The 15,183-nt window shown below is 39.3% G+C and overlaps 1 protein-coding gene across 1 annotated transcript in view; it reads right to left on the bottom strand.

Annotated features, from left to right (window-relative positions):
- Window positions 1–15,183, bottom strand: part of cpne5b (copine Vb) — a 210,742-nt gene that overhangs the window by 65,845 nt on the left and 129,714 nt on the right. The window contains 3 exon segments of the mRNA XM_056468243.1: window positions 2,043–2,115; window positions 2,118–2,145; window positions 13,284–13,347. Of these exon segments, the coding sequence (XP_056324218.1) occupies window positions 2,043–2,115; window positions 2,118–2,145; window positions 13,284–13,347 (165 nt within the window).

Below are 15,183 nucleotides of genomic sequence, written 5' to 3'. Positions count from 1 at the left end.
AAATAAACATATAATGGAATAACATAACGGAAAAAATACACACTTACATAAGTAAACATACAGATTGAATGATGGGCTCAAAAATGTGTCTTTCAAAATTTTTGTGTGGATATCTGTGGGAGTAGATTTTGTGGGAGTAGATGTGGGAGTAGATCGTGTGGGTCTACATTTTGTTGAGCACAATATAAGATATTTTGAAGAATGTTTGAAACTTCTAACTATTGACATGCATATAGGAAAAAAAAAATATATATATTCATTCATTCATTTTCTTTCAGCTTAGTCGCTTATTTATCAGAGGTCGCCACAGCAGAAAGACCGCCAACTGTTCCAGCATATGTTTTACGCAACGGATGCCCGTCCAGCCATAACCCAGTATTGGGAAACACCCATACACACTCACATTCACACTCATACACTACGGCCAACTTTAGTTTACCTATAGCGCATGTGGTTGGACTGGGGGGGGGAAACCGGAGCACCTGGAGAAAACCCACACCAACATGGGAGGAACATGCAAACTCAACACAGAAATGCCAACTGGCCTAGCTGGGACTCAATACCAGCGGTCTTCTTGCTGTGAGGCGACATATATACATATATATAACGATTATTTTAATGGTTAGAGGTTAAATGGTTAAACATTCTTCAAAATATCTTCTTTTATGAGTGTTTGAGTGTTTCTTCTTTGGCTCTCGGCGAAGGCGGTCGCACTTTTTCCCTCTCCGTCCCATATCTCTCCTCGCTAGCTCCTCTTGTCTTTGTCTTATTCTATCTCTGAGACTCTCCGTGCCCTGCTATCCAAACAAATAAGGAATTATGGATTTGATCAACTGGTCTCTGAATGCGATTGACACCATCTTCTCGACGAGAAGTTTGGGCTCGGGAGAGCCCACATGTCCTGCGGGGACGTTTGCAGCTGGATACGTGATGGACGGGTGGGAGAAGTGGCGCGTCCTGTGCCTGGCTGCTCTGTCTCTGGAGGATATTGAAGACATTTACCTATTCGGAACTTTGATAACAGGGTTTCTGCTGATGGGCTTATGCGGGGCCCTGGCGTATCGACGAATGATGAAAGCGGTCAGTGCTGCTCAAAACCCCACCAGGCTGGCCGGCTTGATTGAAGCGCTGATGGGCAGGCTTGCTAATAATCAGACTGCAATATTAGATCGCAAACTGGAAAACATCGGGGTGAAGTTAGCAGCTTTGCAACAAAATTTGGCCAGATCTGGAGACATGTGATGGACATTAAATATCTGTGAAATTGGCAGGTATTGACCTAAAGTTGAAGTATCTTTCCACTCTTTCGGCTTCCCTGTGTTTTCTTTTCTCCTGCCAGACGGCCTCGGCTGGAGGAAAACAACTTCTCCCGGATAGCAAGATAAGGAGACGCTCTGAAATTCCTGCTCCCCGTCAAGGACACCTGTTGGACTATACAGGCTTACGCACACACACACACAGATACATAGCACGACACTTCCTGGCCCCAAATCCAACGCCTTCGTATGCTTTCACCCACTGGAGGGGGTGAGCAGGTCTGCGACCAGCGCCTCCATGGCTGCAGGACCTGATGGCTGCCCGCCCTTACCGGACTATTTCCACACCCCCTGTTCCCATCCCCTGTGGCAATGTTATGTCTTGTCGGTGTGTTTTTGTGCTAGATTGCTGGGGCTTTTTCTTATCCCTGATCTCACGGTGCTCTAACTTAAGAGCAAGGTGAGAGGGACTTTTTTTTTTTTGCCTCTTTTTCCTGACTATTTTATTTCCTGTTCCACCTCCCGTGACCTGTCTTCCCTGGAGTTGTGATGTCTGTGCACGGTCGGGGGGTTCCATTTACCTGCATTTCGTTGCCTTGTACTTGTACATGTGTGATGACAATAAATTGAATCTAATCTAATCTAATCTTTTCTGCTTAACACAAAAAAACTCAAACTGGTTTGGAACAAGTCAATATAGGGTGAGTAAATGAAATAAATGTTAATTTTAGGGTGAACAAAACTGTAAAAAAGCGGTGTTGTTTTAAGTCATCTCTGAACACTTACGTGCCGTCTTCATTGCTTCTGTAGAAGACCATGAAGGGGTCAGATTTCCCGAAAAAATCCTTCTTGTCCAATTGTTAGCACAGAACTGCATGGTTGCACTGTCCTATAAAGAAGTCATAAGAAAAAAAAAACCTTTATTAACATATTTACATTTTTATTTAACTTGAGTTTCAGTTACAATACTAAATTATTTGCCCTCGGCTTAGTCCCTTATTTATCAGGGGTCGCCACAGCAGAATGAACCACCTATTCCATTATATTTTTTACACAGCAGATGCCCTTCCAGCCGCAACTCAGTATTGGGAAACACCCATACACACTCATTCACACACATACACTCATACGGCCAATTTTATTTATTCAATTAATTTATACCACATGTCTTTGGACTGTGGGGGTATGTTCGCCCAAGAACATATGAGCTAAACAGAAAGTTTAGTAGCTCTAGTGTGTTTGTTAATCTCTTTTTTCAACCTAAACCCTCATCACATCTGACTCCTCAGCACCGCTTCCAGCATCTGTCCTTCTACACAGAGCAAATGCAGCTTGTCTTCATTGTAGGCAAACAAAGGAATCCTTAATTGAGTCGTACTTTCGTTTCCTGTCCATTTAAAATGACTCACTAAATCCCTCCATCTGACAGCAGCGGTCAGACTCTCTGTGCTGTTCCCATGATTGACGCTCACGTCTGAATTTTTAGTTCATTCTCAGCTCTGCCTTCACTGAGCACTCTCGAAATCAATTTTCACTTCCTCTGGGAATCGTCCTTTGAGAAATTATGAATGTATTTCCTGCATTTTAGGAGTCTTTATTTCAGATTGTAATCCGTCATCATGTACAGTGCAAGCATTGTCATCATTGTTATAAGCGATACACTGTAAAACGTATCTGTAAATTAGCAGTTTTGCGATTCATGTTTTTATTTTTCCTTGTTTATTTATGCTTTTAAATTGCATTATGGGACCTTGAGTTTTCTTCAAACATCTTTTAACCTTGAAAAATTGGAAAAGGTGACTTTTATTAACAATTTTAATAGTTTAAAGTGGCATATTGTCTGGGTTGGTGTTGTGAATTAGGCTATAAAACCCTTGTAATAAACTGCCAACTTAATAGCTATTATTACATGGCTGTCTGGAATACTCGATTCTGATTGGTTACGTAATACGTAGGTTAGTATTTGCTCAATTCAGTCAGTTTAGCTTCTGTCAGCTTTGCATTTTTGGCTATTTGGCGCCATCTTGTGTCTGAATAATGCGCAGGTTAGTGTATACTCCATCAGCTGTTTTAGTTTCTGTCAGTTTTGTGTTTTTGACTGTTTGTCGCCATCTTGTGTCTAAATAATTCACAGGTCAGCGTATACTCCATCAGCTGTTTTAGTATCTGTCAGCTTTGTGTTTTTGACTGTTTGGTGCCATCTTGTGACTAAATAATGTGCAGGTTAGTGTATACTATTTCAGCTGTTTTAGTATCTGTCAGCTTTGTGTTTTGACTGTTTGGCGCCATCTTGTGACTAAATAATGTGCAGGTTAGTGTATACTCCATCAGCTGTTTTAGTATCTGTCAGCTTTGTGTTTTTGACTGTTTGGCGCCATCTTGTGACTAAATAATGTGCAGGTTAGTGTATACTCCTTCAGCTGTTTTAGTTTCTGTCAGCTTTGTGTTTTTGACTGTTTGGCGCCATCTTGTGACTAAATAATGTGCAGGTTAGTGTATACTCCATCAGCTGTTTTAGTTTCTGTCAACTTTGTGTTTTTGACTGTTTGGCGCCATCTTGTGTCTAAATAATGTGCAGGTTAGTGTATACTCCATCAGCTGTTTTAGTTTCTGTCAGCTTTGTGTTTTTGACTGTTTGGCGCCATCTTGTGTCTGAATAATGCGCAGGTTAGTGTATACTCCATCAGCTGTTTTAGTATCTGTCAGCTTTGTGTTTTTGACTGTTTGGCGCCATCTTGTGTCTAAATAATGCACAGGTTAGTGTATACTCCATCAGCTGTTTTAGTTTCTGTCAGCTTTGTGTTTTTGACTGTTTGGAACCATTTTGGGACTGAATAATGCGCAGGTTAGTGTATACTCCATCAGCTGTTTTAGTTTCTGTCAACTTTGTGTTTTTGACTGTTTGGCGCCATCTTGTGACTAAATAATGCGCAGGTTAGTGTATACTCCATCAGCTGTTTTTGTTTCTGTCAGCTTTGTGTTTTTGACTGTTTGGTGCCATCTTGTGTCTGAATAATGCGCAGGTTAGTGTATACTCGATCAGCTGTTTTTGTTTCTGTCAGCTTTGTGTTTTTGACTGTTTGGAACCATTTTGGGACTGAATAATGCGCAGGTTAGTGTATACTCCATCAGCTGTTTTAGTATCTGTCAGCTTTGTGTTTTTGACTGTTTGGCGCCATCTTGTGACTAAATAATGTGCAGGTTAGTGTATACTCCTTCAGCTGTTTTAGTTTCTGTCAGCTTTGTGTTTTTGACTGTTTGGCGCCATCTTGTGACTAAATAATGTGCAGGTTAGTGTATACTCCATCAGCTGTTTTAGTTTCTGTCAACTTTGTGTTTTTGACTGTTTGGCGCCATCTTGTGTCTAAATAATGTGCAGGTTAGTGTATACTCCATCAGCTGTTTTAGTTTCTGACAGCTTTGTGTTTTTGACTGTTTGGCGCCATCTTGTGTCTGAATAATGCGCAGGTTAGTGTATACTCCATCAGCTGTTTTAGTATCTGTCAGCTTTGTGTTTTTGACTGTTTGGCGCCATCTTGTGTCTAAATAATGCACAGGTTAGTGTATACTCCATCAGCTGTTTTAGTTTCTGTCAGCTTTGTGTTTTTGACTGTTTGGCGCCATCTTGTGACTAAATAATGCGCAGGTTAGTGTATACTCCATCAGCTGTTTTTGTTTCTGTCAGCTTTGTGTTTTTGACTGTTTGGTGCCATCTTGTGTCTGAATAATGCGCAGGTTAGTGTATACTCGATCAGCTGTTTTTGTTTCTGTCAGCTTTGTGTTTTTGACTGTTTGGAACCATTTTGGGACTGAATAATGCGCAGGTTAGTGTATACTCCATCAGCTGTTTTAGTTTCTGTCAGCTTTGTGTTTTTGACTGTTTGGCGCCATCTTGTGACTAAATAATGCGCAGGTTAGTTTTTGGTTCTGTCAGCTTTGCATTTAATTAAACAATTAATAAACTATGACGACTGTTAGAACAATGTTTTGTGTCTAATTTTTATGTTTTGTGGCAAGTAGCAATGTTATAAGGATAAAGTACATCCAGGACGGTTATTTTTGCAGTATAAAGCACTACATAACAGTCTGCTGATAAACCTGTCAGGCTTTATTCTGCGATAACCTCCTGAATGTACTTTCTCCTTAGCCTAATAAGCATCAAATTAGGAGTTTATTTAGCTAAAAGTCACCGTTAATAGTTTGTTAATAGCAAGAAAGCTACTTTAAAATAAAGTGTGACTAGTTATTAGAACATAGTTATTTACAATTACACAACACAGCTCTGATTCAAACTATTACCGGTCTTAACAGTAAGTGAACATGTTTTTCCAAGAGGATGACAAAGCCAATCAGAAGCAAGCTCTTGTACAGCGTGTTTGGCAGATGAGCGATAACTGCGCTGGACTCCAGAAGCAGATATTAAACCAGTGCTGTTATCTGCACAGCACTACATCGCTCTTAGTAAACAAACTTTGTTGTTGTGAGCTCCTGCAGAATACTGATGACACACTAATAGACGTTTACAGAGGATGTGCGCACTTTCACACTTATCATACACCCCAAGCCAGAGCAATTAAACGTGCGTTTGCTCTGCAGGCTTATTCCTGGACTGCAATATCAACATATTCTCCAAGCTCTTTCTTCTTGAAGTCACTCGGCCTTATTACAACACCTCAAACCTGGTGTTTGGAACCGTCCAGATAGCGTTAGCATTATCACATTCCCTCCATCGCCCACCCATAAAAAGCCCAGTGGCGGATGATGCCTTTTCACATGACAACCTTCAGGAATCTGCCAGCTGTAGAGCCACATAACACTTTAAGTGCAGCTTTAGGGCTCTCAGCAGAAATCATCAGTGACACCCGCTGAAAATGAGTTGGTATGAATATATGCCTGAAGCCAAGGCGCCCTAAATAGGGCACTTTACGAGAGGGGTGGAAAGTTCAGGATGCACATGAATTCGAATGCAATCTCCACCCACACACCACACCACACCGCTGCAGATGCAGAATAATGCCATTCGGTCTCAGCGATGCCCCAAAGCCTCATAAATATGTTCTGCATTCTTGGATACGAGGCTGGCAATGGGGAAAGAAGCCTGACATTCTGTCTCTGCCAGCTTATAGCAGCTAATACACACTGTGATCACATCAGACAGAAGATTTTACTCAGTGATGCAGGTGACTGGGGGTGTAACGATACACATATTCATTATTTTAACCACTGAATACATCAACTCAGACTGAAAATACATGCCTCAGCCTACATGTTTTGTACAATGTTACCAAAGACCACAAAACCATGTCTTATGTTGCATGGGTGTTTTGGAAATAGCCAAAAATACATCGTAGGGGTCGAAGTTATTGATTTTTCTTTTGTCCCAAAAATCTATGAAAGGCAAGATCATGTTCCATGAAGACATTTTGGACATTTCCTAAAGTAAATATATCAAAACTAAATTTTTCAATTGGTTAAATGGATTGCAAAGTAATTAATTTGAACAACTGTACGTTAAACACATTTAGATTTATTTTTATTGCGTTTTTCAAAATGAGTTGTATACACAGTAATGAGTAGAACATAAACAGTACACAGTATTTTAAGGGAAAAAAGAAAGAGAAAAGAAAAATAAATAGATAAATAAAAATAGATAAAAATAGAAATCAAAAACAGCAGTGTGCTCTAATTCAAAACAATATTACAATATCGCTGTGTGTACAATTAAGGATAAATAGTAGACTTATAATCAATGTGTCACGGTCGGTAATGGGGAAAAGGGACGAGGACGCAAGTGCAGGGTAAATAAGTATTCATTTATAATAAAACAAAATAAAAGGCAAAACAAACTACCCCGAGGGAGAAAACATTAACCAAACAAATAAACAAACAAACCAAACTAGACTGGGCAGGCTGGCAGGGATCAGGACTGGAACACGACAAGGTAACATACAATGATGATCAATGACATACGATGAGGCAACATACGATGACGAACTGGCACAGGACAGCAGACATGAGGAGAATATAAGCAGTAGTAAATTAACACAAACAGTTGAACATAATTAACTAATAATGGGGAAAGAACGGGGAAACATCAAATTCTGCAAAATAGCTTGTCAAGTTTACGATTAATTTTCATATTAGGAATCCCCAATAAAATGAAAGAACAATGGTCTCTTTAGTTTCATTTCTAAACGTTCGAATCAAACAAAATCTCCAAAAACTCACGTCTGGTTCAAGTCCCTCCCCCGGAGAGTCCTCAGTTTATGGTGATCGCTGATTGGCTCCTGTACTAGAAGGCGGGGCTTGATTCACCATATTGACTACAACACTTTTCCACATTCAAAACTATACACGTGGCACGTCTTGTGTATTCTATAGTCTTTGTCTAGACACACTGAGGCCAATTTATAGACGTAGTCTCTTGTAAAACATGAGCAAGATTGTGAAATATCCCATGGTTTTATCATCTAAATCACTGACCACTTTTCAACATCATCTCCAAAAGACAGATTCTTCTAGCTCGAAATGAAAAACTGAGTTGCAATCTGCTCTTGAGAAGCGATGTAATCAAATTTAGATCTGAAAGAAGAAGTCAATTTGGTGTGAAAGCGAGAATAATTCATAAGCTAATGATGTACGCGCGTGATGAAAGTCAGCTATCAACTCCCAGCAGGCGGTTTTTCAGGGGTCAATGTGAAGCAGAGGTTATCTGTTAATGTTGTCAGTCATTTTGGGGCTTTGCTGCTTTTATATGCTGAATTCTCCACAGAGACAAAGACAGTGCCGATACGCCCGAGGGTGTTAGAAAAAGATCAATACTATCAATACTGTCTGTGTCCAATTTCTTTTCTCTTTTCATCACAGATCATACAGTGTGATACTGCTGACAGACAGATACGGGCCTTGAATGTGGACACACTGTTTAATTTACTAATATCAAGCAAATAAATACATTACATGGTTATAATAAATAAGAAGTATGCTTAGTAGCATCTAAGTTAATTACTAGTATGTATTGTATTCAGTGTTGGATAAGTTACTACAAAAAAATGATCAATGAATTATAAAATTATAAATAAATGTAGTTTTACTTAGCTCATTTTTACATGATTAATAAGTATATTTATATGGAGAAATGCAATTTTAGAAATACAGAAATGCAAATAAAGAAATAGAGTATGTTTCAAACAACAGACATTTCAAACTAGCCTAGCTTTTTCTGCAGATAATATTAGAACAGGATTTATTTTTTCTTAACATTGACCCTTTTGCTTAATAGCACAGAGATTTTACTCTAAAAGGCAAAGATAAGTTTTTATGAGCTCTTTCTATTGGTTTTTTCCTCTTCTCAAATGCTGTGTACAAATAAAAGCTCCATTGATATTCTTCCACACACTGTAATGAGGAAGGAACAAGTCTTTATTGTTAGCATGCGAGCTAAAGGGATCTGGGTCGCTTCGCATTCACGCATGCTCAAATTAAAGCTTTAGGTGGGTTAAATATGGCCCGGCGGAGCATAAAGAACAACAAATGAAGTCTGCCATTGATCCAGAGAACAGAGAAGCTGTAGAAAATCCTTTTGAAATTGTAATGAAGGTGTTTCATATGTCCAGTCACAGCGCTAACAAGAGCACAGCACACTGGAGCATCACAAACACTTCACAGTAGCTGCGCCTTCATCCAAATCTACAGAATATTGCAGAAATGATTGACTGTATAAGCACTGTTTACATTCCATGCGTTCAATCCTGTCAATTCCAGAGAAAATAAGTGTACTTTAAATGATTAATAATATAAATGGTAACACTTTAGTTGAAGGGATGTTTACAAGACTGTCATTAAACACTTATAATCATGACGTGACGCACTGCATGCTTATAACAACTCATTAAGTGTCATTCACTCAGTTATGACATTTTAAAAGCAAAGATGACATTATTGGTTATGACAACTTGACATAAATACATCACAACCTGTTTTTGTCTTTGTTAAGATAACTTGACATTACCAAGACAACATAACTTGTCATAAATCTGTCATAAACATGATTGTCATGAAGCCATTATAAATATGTCATGAATTTCATAACAGCGTCATTAATACATATAAATTTGACCTCAACTACAGGGGTACAAGCTAAATATGTCATTAAAATGTCATTAAATACCAATGACACTCTAATAAAATGATTTGACAGAGTGTTGACACTTTTAATGAGACCTTTGAATGACAAACACAGTGAAAACGGGATCAGAAAAATAATCATGACACAATTATAATGCCTCTTGACAATCATGTTTATGACAGATTTATGACAAGTTATACTGTCTAGGTCAGGCATGGGCAAACTCGATCCTGGAGGGCCGGTGTCCCTGCAGAGTTTTGCTCCAACACTAATCAAACACACCTGAACACCCTAATTAGTGTCTTCAAGATCACTAGAAAGCTACAAGCAGGTGTGTTTGATTAGGGTTGGTGCAAAACTACGCAGGGACACCGGCCCTCCAGGATCGAGTTTGCCCATCCCTGGTTTAGGTAATGTCAAGTTTATTAGGTTTTGTCAAGTTGTCATAATAATGTCATCTTTGCATTTAAAACTGATATAACTGAGCAAATGACACTTAATAACAGTTGCCATAAGCATGAAAACAATCTCATTCCCATTCATGACATGACATATAAAGGTTTCATGACAGTCTTATGAACACCTCTTTAAATAAAGTGTTACCATATAAAGGGAATTTTTCAGAAGCAGGGAAACCATTGTAACCTTATACTGTAGTGTTACTTCATATTACTAGGAGAACTAGTATTATACTAGTATAATACTACTTATTAACTAGGAGCTCTTGGAGTCATTTCAGCAAATCATTTTGAAGACTGAATCAGTATTTGAGAGGGTACGGCTGAGAATGGTTAGCTGTTTAATACAAGATATTCAAAGTCAAAGGAGTTTATTGCTATATTCATTAAGGAATGCATGAGATAAATGAATTTTGATCCCTTTAAAAAAACCATGAAAACCTAACATTTGTGTGGTATTAGTGCACGCAGACTCTATTTTTTCTATTGTTGTGACTTAGATGAAGATCAGAACACAATTTCTGTCCAATTTTTGCAGAAATCCAAGTAAACCCAAAGGGTTCACTTACATTTTCTTGCAACCTGATGTAAAGATAATGTGGAATATGCATGCATCCAATCATGTGGAGATTCCACGCAAATACTAATTACTACCTACGTCCCTGGATGATGCACTGAGGTCTTATGAAGCAAAATGATGGCTCGGTGCATCACACTGAACATTATTTTCAGCTTCATTACTGGTTATTCACAGCCTGGGCAAACGGCTCTAAACACGTACACTGAAGTATACACGAGTAGCGTTTCATCACATAATGACGCATTCAGTGTGTGTTGCACCGATCGTTTCGCTTCATAAGACCTCAGTGCATCATCAGGACCTGCAGGTAGTATTTATGATTTGCATGCATATGCTTTTTTTTTTTTTTATCTCAAAGACAACAGTTTTAGCTAAACATCATCTTTACTGTTTTATGAAAAAAAAGTCACCCAAACACTGTATAGTACAAGGCTGAGAAAATTAACAGGACATTTTAAATTTTGGGTGAATTATCCCTTTAACGTGCATCTTCCTAATTCCATCCAGTGTTCACCTTCATGAGGTTCAATGTGACCAAAGTTTACTTTTAAAGAGCCCATATTATGGGTTTTTGAAAATGCCCTTCCATGTAGTGTGTAACACAGCTCTAATGGCCCGTTTCCACTGAGTGGTACGGTTCGGTTCGGTTCGGTACGCTTTTATGGCCGTTTCCACTGTCAAAAACCTTACCGAACAGAACCATACCGTACCACTTTTTCGGCACCCTTTCGAAAGGGTACCAAACACGAGAAAGGGTACCAAAAGGTGGAGCCACACGCGCAGCTGAACGCTATTGGTTTACAGAGATACGTCATTCGCTTACGCAACAAGCCAGAATGAAAACAAAAAACCCGCCATGTTTGAAATACACAGCGAGAGATTACAGCGGAATTATAAAAACATATAATAATGAGCCACGGTCGATCTGGACTTAAACAAACCTTGTTGTCATCTTGATGAACAGCCACAAATCCAAGAAGAAGAGCAGATTTACCCTGTGCCCTGTAGTTTTTTACGAGCCAGTCTGAGGCGCAAGCGGTTTCATTTTCTTGCTAGCGTTCGCGCGCGTCTAACATTATATCTTAAATAACAAACTTCTTGAGCTGATGATAATAACCTGCGCTTGATTATTGACGTGCTTTTGAAACCCGATCCTGTCAGACACTGACAAACGCGAGAGTGAAGCGTGAAGAAACAAAGGAGAAGCCGGAAAAAAAGGAGCACATTATTTTTTCAACAAACGCGAACAAAATGCCATGTATAACTAACTTATTATCTTCACATTTTGGACTAATATGAACCGGGAATGACTGAATTACTCTCTAACAGAGGCTACATGTGCTGCTGAAGCTTACATACACAGATAAGAGGTTTTCACTGACTGTAGGCTATAATTTCTGTTGTTTCGAACCTAAATACGGGCGAAATGTCTGCTGTGTGTAGTTCTTCTGTATTAGGTAACATATCGGAGATTTTAAGGGGCTGTATGTGTTTATATATGTTCATTTATTTAGTTATTTAATATAATTACAGACGTTACAGTAGGCTGTTTCGCACTGTCATTGATCTGCAGTTATAATCAACTCATGTTCATTGAAAAGTTAGTAATAAACATTTCTACACAAGTATTTATGTGTATGAAGCATCTGTTTTGTGAGAAGTGCTTTTCATATGATATGTGAGCGACCCATACAGCTTTATTGTAGACATTTCCTCGAGCGAGAATGACGTCGACTGAAACTTTCTGTCATACACCACGCCCACCAAAAGGGTACCCTTGTTAGTGGAAACGCAAGCGTGATAAAGGTGACCCGTACCGTACCGTACCAGTCAGTGGAAACGAGCCATAAGTGAAGTGAAATATCCAGCTAAGGCTTAAATCTGTAAGTGTACAGTGTTTAAAACTATTGTTCATCTATAAAAGAGTCGACTCACAGTGCTTCAAAAGAGTCGTCTTGATAACGAGTCATTAGGTGTTTCGTAATGAAGCGACTACAAAACAAGTAGTTGCGCGCGCAAACCCGGGAGATTTCAACAGAATGCCCGAGCGTGCTGCCCAAGAGGCGTTTCAAAGATGGCCGCAAAGTGTAATGACTTGCATTAAAGGGACTTTAATATATACGTTTATAATACCACTACCCTTGTATATTTCAACAGCGCTACTTTAAACTCATACAGTTTTACTCTACTTGCATTACATTTTACTTGAGTGTGTACATTTACTTGAGTGTGGTTTACTCTTTCCACCACTGACCATTTGTGTTAATGCATAACTCTATAATGACATTCAGAACTGGAGTCCTGTGGTGCATACTAACAGGTATTCTTGACTTTTAATATTATGACTGAACTGACCTTTTTAAATGAGGGCGATGCTGAAAATGTCCAGCCTCTGTCTTAATAAGATCTCTCTTTTTATTAGACGTTGGTTCTGATGTTGCGGACTTCATTTAAGTCAACACATCTCCTTCATCTAACCAGACGGACGATTGTGCAAAAAAAAAAAAAAAAAAAAAATCATCGATTGGTTTCATTCCCTCACAATTTATCTTGCAGCATGTTGACAAATGCTCACAATCCTCCATGACCTTTTCAAATAAAATCGTATTTTTCTATTTCAAAGGCCCCTGCGGTTAAGAGTTGCTGTTTTTTTTTTGGTCGTGCATGGGTGAATTCATAAACTAGGATCTTGTTTTCTATGTGCACAGCGGCGCTCTGAGCTTTAATGAGACCGAGTGGTTTTAATTGAAGGTCACAGAGTAAATTGCAGGCAATCTGCTTAAAAATGCATTTTCAGCCCGGCCTTGAATGAATACAACACTGTGTACATGTGTAAAGACTCTCTGAAGACGGAAACTCACCCTGCAGTTGCCCAGTTCTTCAGCTGACAGGACGATCGTGCCGCAGTTTTTTCCTGATATGCCCCTGAAATACAGTAGATAAAGGACATTAAACCTTCAAAATATGAACCCACGGTAATGAGATCAATTCCGAGTCAAAACACGATAAGTCCAGCTTTTCTAGGAATTACCAAACTTTAGGTACATAGGTGCCCTATAAAGAAAATACAGGGTATACCTACACTGTAAAAAATTATATAGAATTATATACATATGCTGTGGCGACGCAGAGGCGCAGTGGGTAGTGCTGTCGCCTCACAGCAAGAAGGTCGCTGGATCGAGCCTTGGCTGGGTCAGTTGGCGTTTGTGTGTGGAGTTTGCATGTTCTCCCTGCGTTTGCGTCCGGTTTTCCCCACAGTCCAAAGACATGTGGTACAGGTGACGTTGGTAGGCTAAATTGTTCGTAGTGTATGTGTGTGAATGAGTGTGTGTGGATGTTTCCCAGAGATGGGTTGCAGCTGGAAGGGCATCCGCTGCGTAAAATTCGCTGGATAAGTTGGGGGTTCATTCCGCTGTGGTGACCTCGGATTAATAAAGGGACTGAGCCGAAAAGAAAATTAATGATTGAATATACACATATGCTTTAGCTGGGTGACGTGGTGGCGCAGTGGGTAGCGCTGTCGCCTCACAGCAAGAAAGTCGCTGGTTCGAGCCTCGGCTGTGTGTGAGTTTGCATGTTCTCCTCATGTTCGGGTGGGTTTCCTCCGAGTGCTCCGGTTTCCCCCACAGTCCAAAGACATGTGCTACAGGTGAATTGGGTAAACTAAATTGTCTGTAGGGAATGTGTGTGTGAATGAGTGTGTATGGATGTTTCCCGGTGACGGATTGCGGTTGGAAGGACATCCGCTGCGTAAAACATGTGCTGGATAAGTTGGCAGTTCATTCTGCTGTGGCGACCCCAGATTAACAAAGGGACTAAGCCGAAAAGAAAATGAATGAATGAATGTTTTTAGCTCATTGTAACTTATTAAATTAAGTTAATCATATTCTCACTTAATTTTATAAGTTACGCAAGCTGTTTTAAGTCAGTTTAACATAATATAATTTCAATGACTCATAAGCTTAATTTGACTCAGCTTAACAATTCAAGGTGTAGGCACATAGTCAAATAATAAAAGTTCAGTGTATGGAAATGGGCATACCGTGAACATCAGACCCCATTGTTTCCTTATTCTTTTATAAATAACGTGAGTGTGAAACCTCAGTGAATAACAGACCAATCAGAACACAAAGCAGACTGTTGCGTGACTCACAGGCCATGCCTTCAAGATTTGAATGTACTATAGGTCATGTTCTACTTTTTTTTACTTAACTAAGGCTCATACATACTGTTTAGATATAACAGAACAATTTAACTTATTGAATCAATGCATTACATGACAGATGGGGTTGGCAAGATTAGTAAAAACGACTCACTTTTGCTTCCTTCCTACTCTGGAAACACATTGAAGAGGACATATTATGCAAAAAATCACTTTTATATGGTGTTTAAACACAGTTTTGTGGAAGCAGTTTAAAGTTGTGTGAATATAACCAGCCTCCAATGGTCAATATTAAGTCATTCTAATTTTTATAATCACGCTTGAGAAAAACACTATTATTGTGCACACATAAAATAAAAAGGACGACTTTATTCAACAGTTTCTTCTACTCAATGTCATTATAGGCTGTGCGTTCAATTGGTGCGTTTGGTCGCACATATTACCTGGCGTATTACCTCAATTGTGCCTGTGCACTTCAGAGGTTGCATACTTCGAATAATGCAGACCTTAACATGCTTGAAAGCCCATGCAAGCCAAACCGAGCATTAAGAAATGAGCCGGTGATCAATAATCAGTTTTAAAGGGGCCCTATTATGCAA

The sequence above is a fragment of the Danio aesculapii genome, chromosome 11 (assembly GCF_903798145.1).
Source record: "Danio aesculapii chromosome 11, fDanAes4.1, whole genome shotgun sequence".
In the NCBI taxonomy this organism is placed as follows: Eukaryota; Metazoa; Chordata; class Actinopteri; order Cypriniformes; family Danionidae; genus Danio; species Danio aesculapii.
This window is presented reverse-complemented; position numbering and strand designations above follow the sequence as displayed.